The sequence below is a fragment of the Oncorhynchus kisutch genome, linkage group LG2, assembly GCF_002021735.2.
Source record: "Oncorhynchus kisutch isolate 150728-3 linkage group LG2, Okis_V2, whole genome shotgun sequence".
NCBI classification, from domain to species: Eukaryota; Metazoa; Chordata; class Actinopteri; order Salmoniformes; family Salmonidae; genus Oncorhynchus; species Oncorhynchus kisutch.
The window spans coordinates 39,809,239-39,821,334 of NC_034175.2; the positions used below are offsets into that span (position 1 = coordinate 39,809,239).

Genomic DNA, 12,096 nt, shown 5'->3' on the forward strand with positions numbered 1-12,096 from the left:
TAGCGTCTACATAGCTACATAGTTGTGTTCTGTGGGTGTCACTGATACCCCCATTTCATAGGTGCATAATCCATATGTTAGGCTGTACAGTGCAATATGAATGTCCAAAACACACAATAGACTGACTGTTGCATGTTTTCAACAGTTTTAGTTTCAATGGGATACTTTTATTTTGAAGGAGAGTCGAAGATTCCACTAGTGTTGCTCACGCTAATGTTGGTCACAACACACTGGTGAAAACACTTCCGCGAAATGTGACGAAAATTGGGTCATACGTTGCACCGCCCACGCAATATGGCGCCTCCTGACTGGTCGGTAACCCTCATTGCAACTGCATCATTTTGCAGCGTGTTATGTTTATGTCTTCGTTTTAGGCGCACAGGACGTACCATTTGGAAAAGCTTTTTTGGTCAAATAATGGCACGCACTGAGAAACCCCTGTTTCGGATAGCGTAAGTTGGTTGAAGCTTCAGTATTTTCCGAATCAAAATGTATTTTTCCCCATTCTCACTTCTTACAAAATGAAGCGATGCTTCTGTTAGCTAGCGAACTACTTACATCTGTCATTATTTTGCCTGCAAATAATGTAACTATGAAAATAACTGAAATAACACAGGCTGTTACATTTTAGGTATACATTGTACACAAGAACCAAACTTGGTTACATGTACTACAAGAGGCAGATGAGGAAGGCACGCGAGCAGTTCCCCACTGGACATTCCAGAGCACAGCCCATGGAATTAAATGGTAACGTTAGCTGTGGTTCCAACAGGCTACTCATGTTTAGTCAGTTAATAATGTGAGCTAGCATAAAGATCAGTGCATCACTTACACGTCTCCTGTCACTCATCTATCTACAGGTATTAAAATCATGCCCATTTCAGTGCTGTCTGATAACTACAGCTACCTTGTCATTGACATGGCCTCGAGCGTTGCAGTGGTGGTAGACCCTGCAGACCCACAGACAGTTCAGGTGGGTGACGGGTCATGGTTATGCCTTCTTTGTAGATCTACTTTCTGACCATTTTAATACTCTCTCTTGAAATAGTTGGGGCACTATGAAGACTATGTCGTGTAAACGTAACAAAGCATCTGGTGAGCTTGGCATTTCATCGGCCTATGCTACAGTGGACATTCAGTATATAAGTCAGCGTTCACAAGATCATTTGGGACACAGTGATTGCAACACAGAACAATACACTATTAAATGTAAATATGGAGGAGCCTCTGAAAGGGCTGACTGTCATAATGCCTCATCTCATCTGTGGCACTTCCTCTTGGCCCCAATAAGACCCTCTTTGATTGGATGTAGCTGACTCTGGTGCCAGTCTGGCCTCTGTCCCATACACATACAATGATTGCTCAGTCTGGAGTAGGCCACACTGTGGTTTATGGTGTCCTCGATATATCCACAGGATGTTTCATATAAAAGTGCATGTCTCATGTAACATTTTCACCCCAATGACTTCAAACGTGTTATATTATCTCTAGTTAATATATATATAATACAAACAGCACTTTTCAGTTCCAGTCTGTGTTTCGCCTCCATCTAGTGTAGCCTATATCTAGTGCTTTAAAGTGGTGGGTTTTTAGCCACGGTCGTGATAGGAATGTTTATACGATAATTGATGCCCCTGTCTGTAATCGTTTTAGGCAGTCCTCGAGGAAGAAGGGGTGATGTTAGAAGCGATCCTCTGCACACACAAACACTGGTGAGAACCGAGAGCGTCATTACTTTGAATGCCAAAATTACTTGTAGATGGAGGATTAGATGAACTGGGTTGTAGGTGTCGTACATATCAATGGGCCTGTTCAATATTTTGTCGTTGATGCGACATCCAAATGTTATAGGTCGCATTGCAGTGTGATATTAAGTTGACATGTTCTGTGTTGTTCATCTACACACTTTTTATAATGTGATATATAGTAGCTGCTTTAAAAATAAATAAAAAATGTAATAGACATATTTTGGTTTTTATCCCTAGGGACCACAGTGGGGGTAACAAAGGACTTAAAAAGCTGTACAGCTCATGTCGTGTTTATGGAAATGCAACTGATAACATTCCTGGCCTCACACAGTAAGTCAAGGCTACAGCTGCTTAGTAAGTCACGGTCCTATCTTTGACAGCTTTTCCGTTGTGTTTGGAATTTCAGCCCTCATCTTTCGTCATTATGTTCTCGTGAAAATTGTAGTTATGGCAAACATTATAGGGGAAATTGCATGTTATTTGCCCAATTCTGTGATTCAAAGTCATAGAGGAGATTGGTATGTATCATTGAAGATATTGATCTAGAGGGCAAACATGCATTTCACTTGCTAAACAGAATGTCACCAGTAGTTCCCATGGCACTGTCCGTTGATTTGTCTACTATGGATTTGTGGAGAATTATCTCCTCAGTCTCAGATTACATAAAATCAGAAAAGGTCAAATGATTCACTGTGACATCACAGCTTCTCACTATTATTGGCTTGTATTTAGCATGTTAATTAATAATTCATATATTCATATATCGTCAGTGCTAGACTTGGGATGGAAGAAGTACTGGAGGTGTCTTTTTCCTTTTTCAGATCTCTGGTTAGTCTCTTAACAGTTCTTACACATTTTCCACGACTTCTCCATGACTTTGAACCAAATTTTCACGCCGATTATTATGGCCTACATGAAAAAGTAAACATTATTGACACTGGAAAGCTACTGTGTCTGATCCCATGTAGACCTACCACCTCCTGCCGTTGTGCCCTTGATCAAGGCACTTATTCCCCCCATATAGAATTGCACTGTTAGTCGCAAGTGGTCAACCCTCCATCTGGAGAGCTCCTGGGTGTGCAGGCCTGTCTTTTTCAACATTACAACCAAATACTTTTGTCTTTATAAAATGATTCCCTCATTCAATAAATCAGGGATCAAATGGATAAGGTAGGCTACTGCGAAGCAAGGTATCTAACTAGACATGCTTATATAAACTCATCAAAAAAAGAAACCTCCCTTTCTCAGGACCCTGTCCTTCAAAGATAATTCGTAAAGATCCACATAACTTCACAGATCTTCATTGTAAAGGGTTTAAACACTGTTTCCCATGCTTGTTCAATGAACCATGAACAATTAATGAACATGCACCTGTGGAACGGTCGTTAAGACAATAACAGCTTACAGACTGTAGCCAATTAAAGTCACAGTTATGAAAACTTAGGACCCTAAAGAGGCCTTTCTACTGACTCTGAAAAACATCAAAAGAAAGATGCCCAGGATTCCTGCTCATCTTCGTGAACGTGCCTTAGGCATGCTGCAAAGAGGCATGAGGACTGCAGATGTGGCCAGAGCAATAAATTGAGGACTGCAGGGCAAGCCAGGGCAATAAATTGCAATGTCTGTACTGTGAGACGCCTAAGACAGAGCTACAGGGAGACGGGACGGACAGCTGATCGTCCTCGCAGTGGCAGACCACGTGTAACGACACCTACACAGGATCGGTACATCCGAACATCACACCTGCAGGACAGGTACAGCATGGCAACAACAACTGCCCGAGTTACACCAGGAACGCACAATCCCTCCTTCAGTGCTCAGACTGTCCGCAATAGACTGAGAGAGGCTGGACTGAGGGCTTATAGGCCTGTTGTAAGGCAGGTCCTCACCAGATCATAGAAGGAATGAGTGTAACACTGAGGCCTGTACTCTGGAGCGGGATCGAGGTGGAGGGTCCGTCATGGTCTGGGACAGTGTGTAACAGCATCATCGGACTGTGCTTGTTGTCATTGCAGGCAATCTCAACGCTGTGCGTTACAGGGAAGACATCCTCCTCCCTCATGTGGTACCCTTCCTGCAGACTCATCCTGACATGACCCTCCAGCATGACAATGGCACCAGCCATACTTCTCGTTCTGTGCATGATTTCCTGCAAGACAGGAATGTCGGTGTTCTGCCATGGCCAGTGAAGAGCCCAGATCTCAATCCCATTGAGCATGTCTGGGACCTGTTGGATTGGAGGGTGAGGGCTAGGGCCATTCCCCCCCCAGAAATGTCTGGGAACTTGCAGGTGCCTTGGTGGAAGAGTGGGGTAACATCTCACAGCAAGAACTGGCAAATCTGGTGCAATCCATGAGGAGGAGATGCACTGCAGTACTTAATGCAGCTGGTGGCCACACCAGATACTGACTGTTACTTTTGATTTTGAACCCCCCCCCCCCCTTTTGTTCAGGGACACATTATTCAATTTCCGTTAGTCACATGTCTGTGGAACTTGTTCAGTTTATTTCTCAGTTGTTGAACCTTATGTTCATACAAATATTTACATGTTACGTTTGCTGAAAATAAACGCAGTTGACAGTGAGAGGACGTTTCTTTTTTTGCATAGTTTTATAAGGCAAAAATATTCCTCTTTCAGGGAAGATCTATGCACAGCAAGTTATTTGTCAATTAGGCTATTTTTGGGGGAATATTTTTAACATTGCAATTACATGGCTACTGTTTAATAGAGGGGAATTCCAGCTTTCCAACTGTGCAGATTTACTTAGGCTACACTGTGCCGGTGGAAAGGCAACAACAACGTGAATGCTTAGTTAGCTATAGTTAATGTGTAGCAGTTATCTCGCTAGTTGTGTTTGTGAATTGGTGATCTATTTACTCTCTCATTATTTTACACCTGCTGCTGAAGTGTCACGCTCTCCCTCCTCGGGCAACGGCCCGCTCGCACTGGCACTCGCAGCACCACAGACGCCCACTGAAAGGTCAATCCGATAATGGCTGATATGTCCTTTTCTTAATTGATTGATCATATTTAAGTGTGATTTCCTGAATTACATGAACAACAATTAGGAAACTCATTTCCATGACTTTTCATGACCTTACAAACCCTCATTTGACAACTTGAAACAGCGCGTCATGCCATACAGGCTGGCACATGTTCAATCTGTCTCAATCTTGGAACACTCTCAGATTCACAGACTAGCGGCAAATAAGCTTCTTCAACAAAGCGGAATCGCGAAATGAATGCCCAATCTCCATTGCTAATCAATGAAGATCCCGCCTTCATTCCGCCTTGGTCAAACTTTTTTGCCTCTGTGTGTGAATATGGGCCAGCGTCCTGTCCAGGGAATGTACTTGTGCATCCAGCTGACTCACGCTACAGAAACAGAAGACGTGCTCCTGTAAGCCGTTCCAATTCACACAAACCAAGGCTTGTGCAAGGCGACTTATTTGTACTTTGAAGCATCTCACTGTTATCTGAGTGGTGTGAAGAGGTAAGCAGTGGTGTGTGACTCTTAATATGCACATCAACTGTCCAGGTGGTCACATGAACATATCTGATGACCGCATGCATGAAGCCTATTGTCTTTTGCTTGGTTTTCCAGCCCACTGACAGACAAAGACTCCATAGACGTGGGCCGTATGCACTTCAAGGCACTGTTCACACCTGGACACACAGTGGGTCATATGATCTACCTCCTGGATGGTCGTACCATAGGAGCCCCCTCCAGCCTGTTCTCAGGTGACCTGGTGTTCCTCTCTGGATGCGGTAAGTCCAGCTCCAAAATCAGCTCTGTAGTTAGTTATTTTTTGATGCACTTAGTGAGCAATGGGCACGTATTGAAAAGCAGGTTCACAGTTGTTCGGCTTCTGTAGCTGTAATGCACTATGTTTGCTTTGAGTGTCATCCACTGCGTCGCGCACGTGTATATAACTCGGTAATTGCGGTAGATCATCTTTTTTGTCTGCAGGGAGGATGTTTGAAGGCAGTGCCTTAACAATGCTGTCGTCACTAGACACGGTCGGGTCCTTGAGTGATGAAACCCTCTTATGGCCTGGTAGGGAAATTACCTCCTCCTTGTCTGTTTGCATTAAGTGCAACTGTATGCATTAGAATGACAAACAAAATATTTCAGCGCCAGTCCCTTCTGTAAGACTTGTATTGATGTCTGTGTTCCGTGTGCACGGACTTGTATTTCCCAGGCCATGAGTATGCAGAGGACAACCTGATGTTTGCTGCCGAGGTGGAGCCCCACAACGCTGCCAGGGAAAACAAATACCAGTGGGTCCTACAACAGAGAGGTCAAAAGCTGTGTACGGTACGGAGAATAATCCATCCTCGTTGTTATTCCGTACTGGCATCAAATCCCAAAGGTAGTCACTATCCCGGGCTGTGTGGAAGAGAGGCTTGTCAGGGGGGCCCACGGGACCGTCTTCGTCGGAATGCCTTTGCACTCTCTCCTCTCACTGAATGCTCCCGTCTTCGGCGGTACATCAGTCAGTGTATCTACTGTATCTATGCCGAACGTGTTAAAAACAGCGTGAATCAATTCTCATAACCTCATGTCTATGAAACTTTTATGTATATGTAGGAGACTAGAAATAGCCCTACCATCAGTGATCGCATCCTCCTAGTGTCTTTTTGACGTTAGTGGATGCAGATTCCAACGGTGGAATGCATGCCAGACTAGAGCTGTGGGTGGGATTTTAATTTGGTCAGGAGGATAATACCCGGTCTTTGCTGTGGATTTGACTAATCTGAGCTGCTGGGATCAGGGTGTGGGTCGGATGCCTCTGCCCTGAGGAGATGCTTTACTAACAAGCAGGGTGTCTGTCTGTTATGAAAATATGGCAGCGAACATTTTGACTGGCAGCATTTTATTCGACCGGACGTTTTGAGAAATGTACCGGATCCGTATGCATTGGGGGGCGTAACCTAATTAGGGCATCCACTAACGGTGCTCAGAATGCTAGAAATCGCATTTAGATTATGGTAGTTAAAACAGAACATGCAAGTTGAGAATGCAATGGCGTGTCCTTACCGCGCACTTTGAAGATGTTAGGGCAACGGTCCACATCCTCAGCCAACAAGACGAGTAAAGAACCGCCAAATCACTAGTCTATGGATGGACGGTGCGTGAGTTTCAAGTTTGGGGAAGCGCATAAAAATGCACCTTTTATAATAAAGCATTCGATGCATCATTGTATTTGCCGATTTATGCGATGAGTAGACTGGATAGTCATCATTTAGGCTAATAATATAACTCGATCACTGTTCGCAAAAAAAAAAAGGCTGTTCAATGCATGGCTGAGCGTGTATAGCGGAGAGGTAAGTTTCTTTCTTTGCGCGGGAAAAACACTTTTTAATGCAATTCTACAGCACTTTATATGACAGGAGACATTAGCAGAATCTTTTTTTTGATACGACAAATTCCAGGTTAGCCTACTCTGCTGACACTGACAAGCAGATCAATCAAAATGACGTTGTCCATATAATAGGCCTATGAGAAGGGGAGACGCATATAATATGACGTCTTGTCTAAACTGGAGGAGGAAATCATTGTCCCCCCCAAAAAAAAAAAAGTTTTAAGTGGCATTGAGCCAAGAGTGATAAAGAGTGAATATGTGTAGTGCGCACTCACCTGGTGATATGACCGATGCTCCTCGCTAGTGCCAATAAGGTAGGCTATAGGCCTACTGTTGTTCGGGTCAATTAAATTGAGACTTTTGATAACTAAAAGACAGATTGGTCTTTTCAATGTCTTCTCTTTACAGCAATAGCCATTTGCTTCACGGACAATTGAATTTTGACGTACTGCGATATGCCTGGCTGGGCCTCATTACTCAACAATCATGTATTTGGTATTTGCTGGGCGCACTGCATAAATTGCGCTCTGCCTTTCCTTCCAACTGTTAAATAAAGGTTAAATAAATAAAATTAAAAACTGTAGGCAATACGATTTTAAAACAATCCACAACTTTTTTTTTGTAAGGGTGAGCTAATGATCCTCTGTTGCCAGGTCATACTTTAGTGGCCTATTTTGAATGACTTTATTTATTTCTGTACAGACAGGAGTAGGCTAATTAGGCTATATCAGTCTGGCAATTTAATTCAATGTACGTAGGCTCATAGGTGGTGTGTTCATAAGGCTATGTCAATCTGCTATCCCCCATAGTAGAAAAGTTGACCTGTTCTATTGGTCAGCTTTTCGAGAAAGAAATAGCCCAAACAACAGACTCTGGGACAGTTGTGGGACGATAGATCCCAAATTCACAAAACCAGTAGGTTTAGGCTACATAAAAAAACATTAAGAAGCAAATCAAATTGGTCACATGCAGATGTTAATGCGAGTGTAGCGAAATGCTTGTTCTTCTAGTTCCGACAATGCAGTAATATCTAACAAGTCATCTAACAATTTCACAACCACTACCTTATACACCCAAGTGTAAAGGAATGAATAAGAATATGTACATATAAATATATGGATGAGCGATGGCCGAGCAGCATAGGCAAGATACAGTAGATGGTATAGAGTACAGTATATACATATGAGATGAGTAATGTAGGGTATGTAAACATTATCTAAAGTGGTATTGTTTTAAAGTAACTAGTGATACATTTATTGCATCCAATTTTTAATTATTAAAGTGGCTAGAGATTTGAGTCAGTATGTTGGCAACAGCCACTCAATGTTAGTGATGGCTGTTTAACAGTCTGATGGCCTTGAGATAGAAGCTGTTTTTCAGTCTCGGTCCCAGCTATGATGCACCTGTACTGACCTCGCCTGCTGGGTGATGGATGGGGTGAACAGGCAGTGGCTTGGGTGGTTGGTGTCCTTGGTGATCTTTTTGGCCTTCCTGTGACATCGGGTGGTGTAGGTATCTTGGAGGGCAGGTAGTTTGCTCCCGGTGATGCGTTGTGCAGACCTCACTACCCTCTGGAGAGCCTTGTGGTTGTGGGCGGAGCAGTTGCCATACCAGGCGGTGATACAGGCTGACAGGATGCGGGTTTTTGGTGACAAGCCAAATTTCTTCAGCCTCTTGAGGTTGAAGAGGCGTGTGGGTGGACGATTTCAGTTTGTCCATGATGTGTACGCCGAGGAACTTAAAACTTTCCACCTTCTCCACTACTGTCCCGTCGATGTGGATAGGGGGGTTCTCCCTCTGCTGTTTCCTGAAGTCCACAATCATCTCCTTTGTTTTGTTGACGTTGAGTGTGAGGTTGTTTTCCTGACACCACACTCCGAGGGCCATCACCTCCTCCCTGTCGGCCGTCTCGTCGTTGTTGGTAATCAAGCCTACCACTGTAGTGTCATCTGCAAACTTGATGATTGAGTTGGAGGCGTGCATGGCCACGTAGTCATGGGTGAACAGGGAGTACAGGAGAGGGCTTAGAACGCACCCTTGTGGGGCCCCAGTGTTGAGGATCAGCGAGGTGGAGATGTTGTTATCTACCCTCACCACCTGGGGGCGGCCCGTCAGAAAGTCCAGGACCCAGTTGCACAGGGCGGGGTCGAGACCCAGGGTCTCGAGCTTAATAATGAGTTTGGAGGGTACTATGGTGTTAAATGCTGAGCTGTAGTCGATGAACAGCATTCTTACGTAGGTATTCCTCTGGTCCAGATGGGTTAGGGCAGTGTGCAGTATGATATGATCCTTGGCTAGTCTCTCAAAGCACTTCATGATGACGGAAGTGAGTGCTATGGGGCGATAATCGTTTAGCTCATTTACCTTCGCTTTCTTGGGAACAGGAACAATGGGATAGGGAGAGATTGAATATGTCCGTAAACACACCAGCCAGCTGGTCTGCGCATGCTCTGAGGACACGGCTAGGGATGCTGTTTGGGCCGGCAGCCTTGCGAGGGTTAACACGTTTAAATGTTTTACTCATGTTGGCTGCGGTGAAGGAGAGACCGCAGGTTTTGGTAGCGGGTTTAGTTTGTCTGGGAGCAAAACAACGAATCTGGTGTAAGATCACAATGTTTAGCCTAAAATGTTGCTAAACTATTATTTCTTAACATTATTAGCGCAGCAATTCGCACAAGGCAGTAGGCTATGGGCAAATGTGCATTTGGTTACCGGACAATGAAAGAAAGGTGGGAACACGAGAAGTAGGCTACTAGTTTGAATAGTTTATGGAAGTCTTTATAGAATAAATGCCTCCACGGATATGGTCGGATTTTGCCAAGGCTACTCAGAAGCAAGGTCAAACTTGCCTCATTGTATGAAGTAAAATATTCAGGTTTCAAACAATTAAGTAGCTATGTTTTCAAAATGCATACTGCCTCCAGCTCATTGCAAAGTGTTGGTGACTCTCTTTAATTACCAGTTGAGAAATAAAACTAGTAGCTCTTTTTAATTGTGGCCCAACAACTATTTTTAACACACAGTTGCATTTAGAATGGTTGCGCCATGATTGGGCTTATAAAATCACTGTTTGACAGATTTTCCGTTCAAAGGCTCTGTGTCTGTATGCTGTGCTCGGGTGATAGATGAGATGCATAACGAATATACACAAGTGGCAATTTAATTCCACAAAAATATGCACATTTACGGCACGATGGCGCAAATGTATTTCCATCAATGAACAGGCTAAAAAGCGTTATTTCACAATGGGATTATTTTGGCAGATATTTTGTTGCCCTGTTCCAATTTTATTGGCTTTTCTATTTTTTTTGACGGCCAAAAGCCAGCTAACAAGTTACCCCCCAGGTAGAAACTTATTGTGACTACCAGCTAGTGTAAAGGACGTCATGCTGCTTGCTTAGCCATTATCGCTTCCTCCTGATTCGGCTCACACTGAGGCTCAAACCCAGGACCTCTGCCTTGCCAGCACACGTGGCCACCCTCCTGAAGCGTCTTACCAATCGGGCCAGGCGTAAAGCTAGCTATCCGCTACCGCAAGTGGTGACCCTTCAGGCTGAGGAGTAAGTTTTCCACATTCCCATGTGCTTACACGAGCATACCCCTCTGTCTTTACATACAGCACATGCAGATCATTTCTATCAAACCATTAACTGAAGAAACCTTTCAGACCTCTACTTGGAAAAGCTAAGGCAAAAACTACCTATAGTATGTTGAGTTGAGATAATTACTATTGCTCTTTTGTTCTTCATACATTGTTTCCATAATCATGTGGTTTCAGAGTCCCTCCACCATTGGAGAGGAAAAGGAGTACAACCCATTCCTGCGCATCCACTCCTCTGAGCTGCACCAGGCTTTGGGCCTCCAGCAGGACCAGGATGAGGACTGGACACTGTTCCGGGCTCGGGTCTTGGAGGAGCTGCGAAGGCGCAAGGATATTTACAAGGGCAGATAGCGATGAGAATACATTTGAACAAAATGCCTTGAGGTGAATTAAGCCAATTGGGAACTCTATATTGATGTAATGTGAGGTTCAAAATAAATACAGGCAGATGTCTTTTTTTTTTCTTATTCTTTTTTAAGAATGCCGTGTTCCGTTCCATTCCATGTTGGTTGTTCTGACCTTCCAGCTCTAATATTGCAGGTGACAAATATGAAACCCATTGCTTGAAATATGCGCACAGAAAATCTTAGTTCAGGACACTAGTTGTAGTATCTCACTGTAAAGTTGACCTTGTGTGTGTGATTCTAAAAGTTGACATGGTCAACAAATGTATTACTGTAATGCAGCAGTCTTTTCAAACAATTGTACCATTTCTGGTACTCAAACTAGACAAGGTGTCTAAAAGACTTGTTTGCACATTCATGTTATTTGTTGTCAGATTTCATTCATATTGAACAATAAAGATCAAGGGATAGGTACTGTTAGTTAGCTGCTATTATAGGTTTGTTTTCTATTTGACACGCGGTGTAATAGGAGTGAACAGATTGATATTGGAGAACCTGCATTATATTTTTTACGGTTAAATGACAAACTTCCGGCAGGTACATGGGTGTTAACTCAGTTTTACTGGACCATATTGATACCACTTCAGTCAATGGGCACATGTTTCTATCTTGTATTTTGGCTGAATTGATACTGTATCTCCACATTGTGATGCTGTGATAAAATGATTAAGAATTGTTGCCATTTTATGATTTTTTTTTCTCAAATGGCTGTAGATTAAGTTATTGTTATGTGCAGAAATGAATTAAAGAAACCCTCTAGTTTATAGGTGACTGCTGACTTCTGAAAAGTGTAATTTATTTTTTTATAAACACTTTTCTTGAACGTGTTACTTAACAAGTTAGATATCCTTTATACTGCACTGAAGGAGATGATTACAAGTCATCAGTAAGTTTGATATTTGGTAGAAGATTGAGAGCACTGATTATTTGATGAAAATGAATTGGATTTTATTGCAATAAAGATTTTCAAATCAAA

General features: G+C 43.1%; 1 protein-coding gene across 1 annotated transcript; it reads left to right on the forward strand.

Moving 5' to 3' along the window:
* The first annotated feature begins 262 nt into the window (after window positions 1–262).
* pnkd (PNKD metallo-beta-lactamase domain containing) lies at window positions 263–12,096 on the forward strand. Its single transcript, XM_020454266.2, has 9 exons — window positions 263–452; window positions 632–747; window positions 861–973; window positions 1,654–1,712; window positions 1,986–2,078; window positions 5,354–5,517; window positions 5,720–5,806; window positions 5,952–6,067; window positions 10,894–12,096. Exons 1-9 carry the CDS (start codon window positions 295–297, stop codon window positions 11,065–11,067), a joined length of 1,080 nt encoding a protein of 359 aa, XP_020309855.1. The 5' UTR covers window positions 263–294; the 3' UTR covers window positions 11,068–12,096.

Coding starts and splice junctions, on each gene's coding strand:
- pnkd (XM_020454266.2), top strand. CDS start 295: ATGGCGCCTCCTGACTGGTCGGTAACCCTCATTGCAACTGCATCATTT. Junction 2,079..5,353: donor AACATTCCTGGCCTCACACA/GTAAGTCAAGGC, acceptor TTGGTTTTCCAG/CCCACTGACAGACAAAGACT. Junction 5,518..5,719: donor GGTGTTCCTCTCTGGATGCG/GTAAGTCCAGCT, acceptor TTTTGTCTGCAG/GGAGGATGTTTGAAGGCAGT.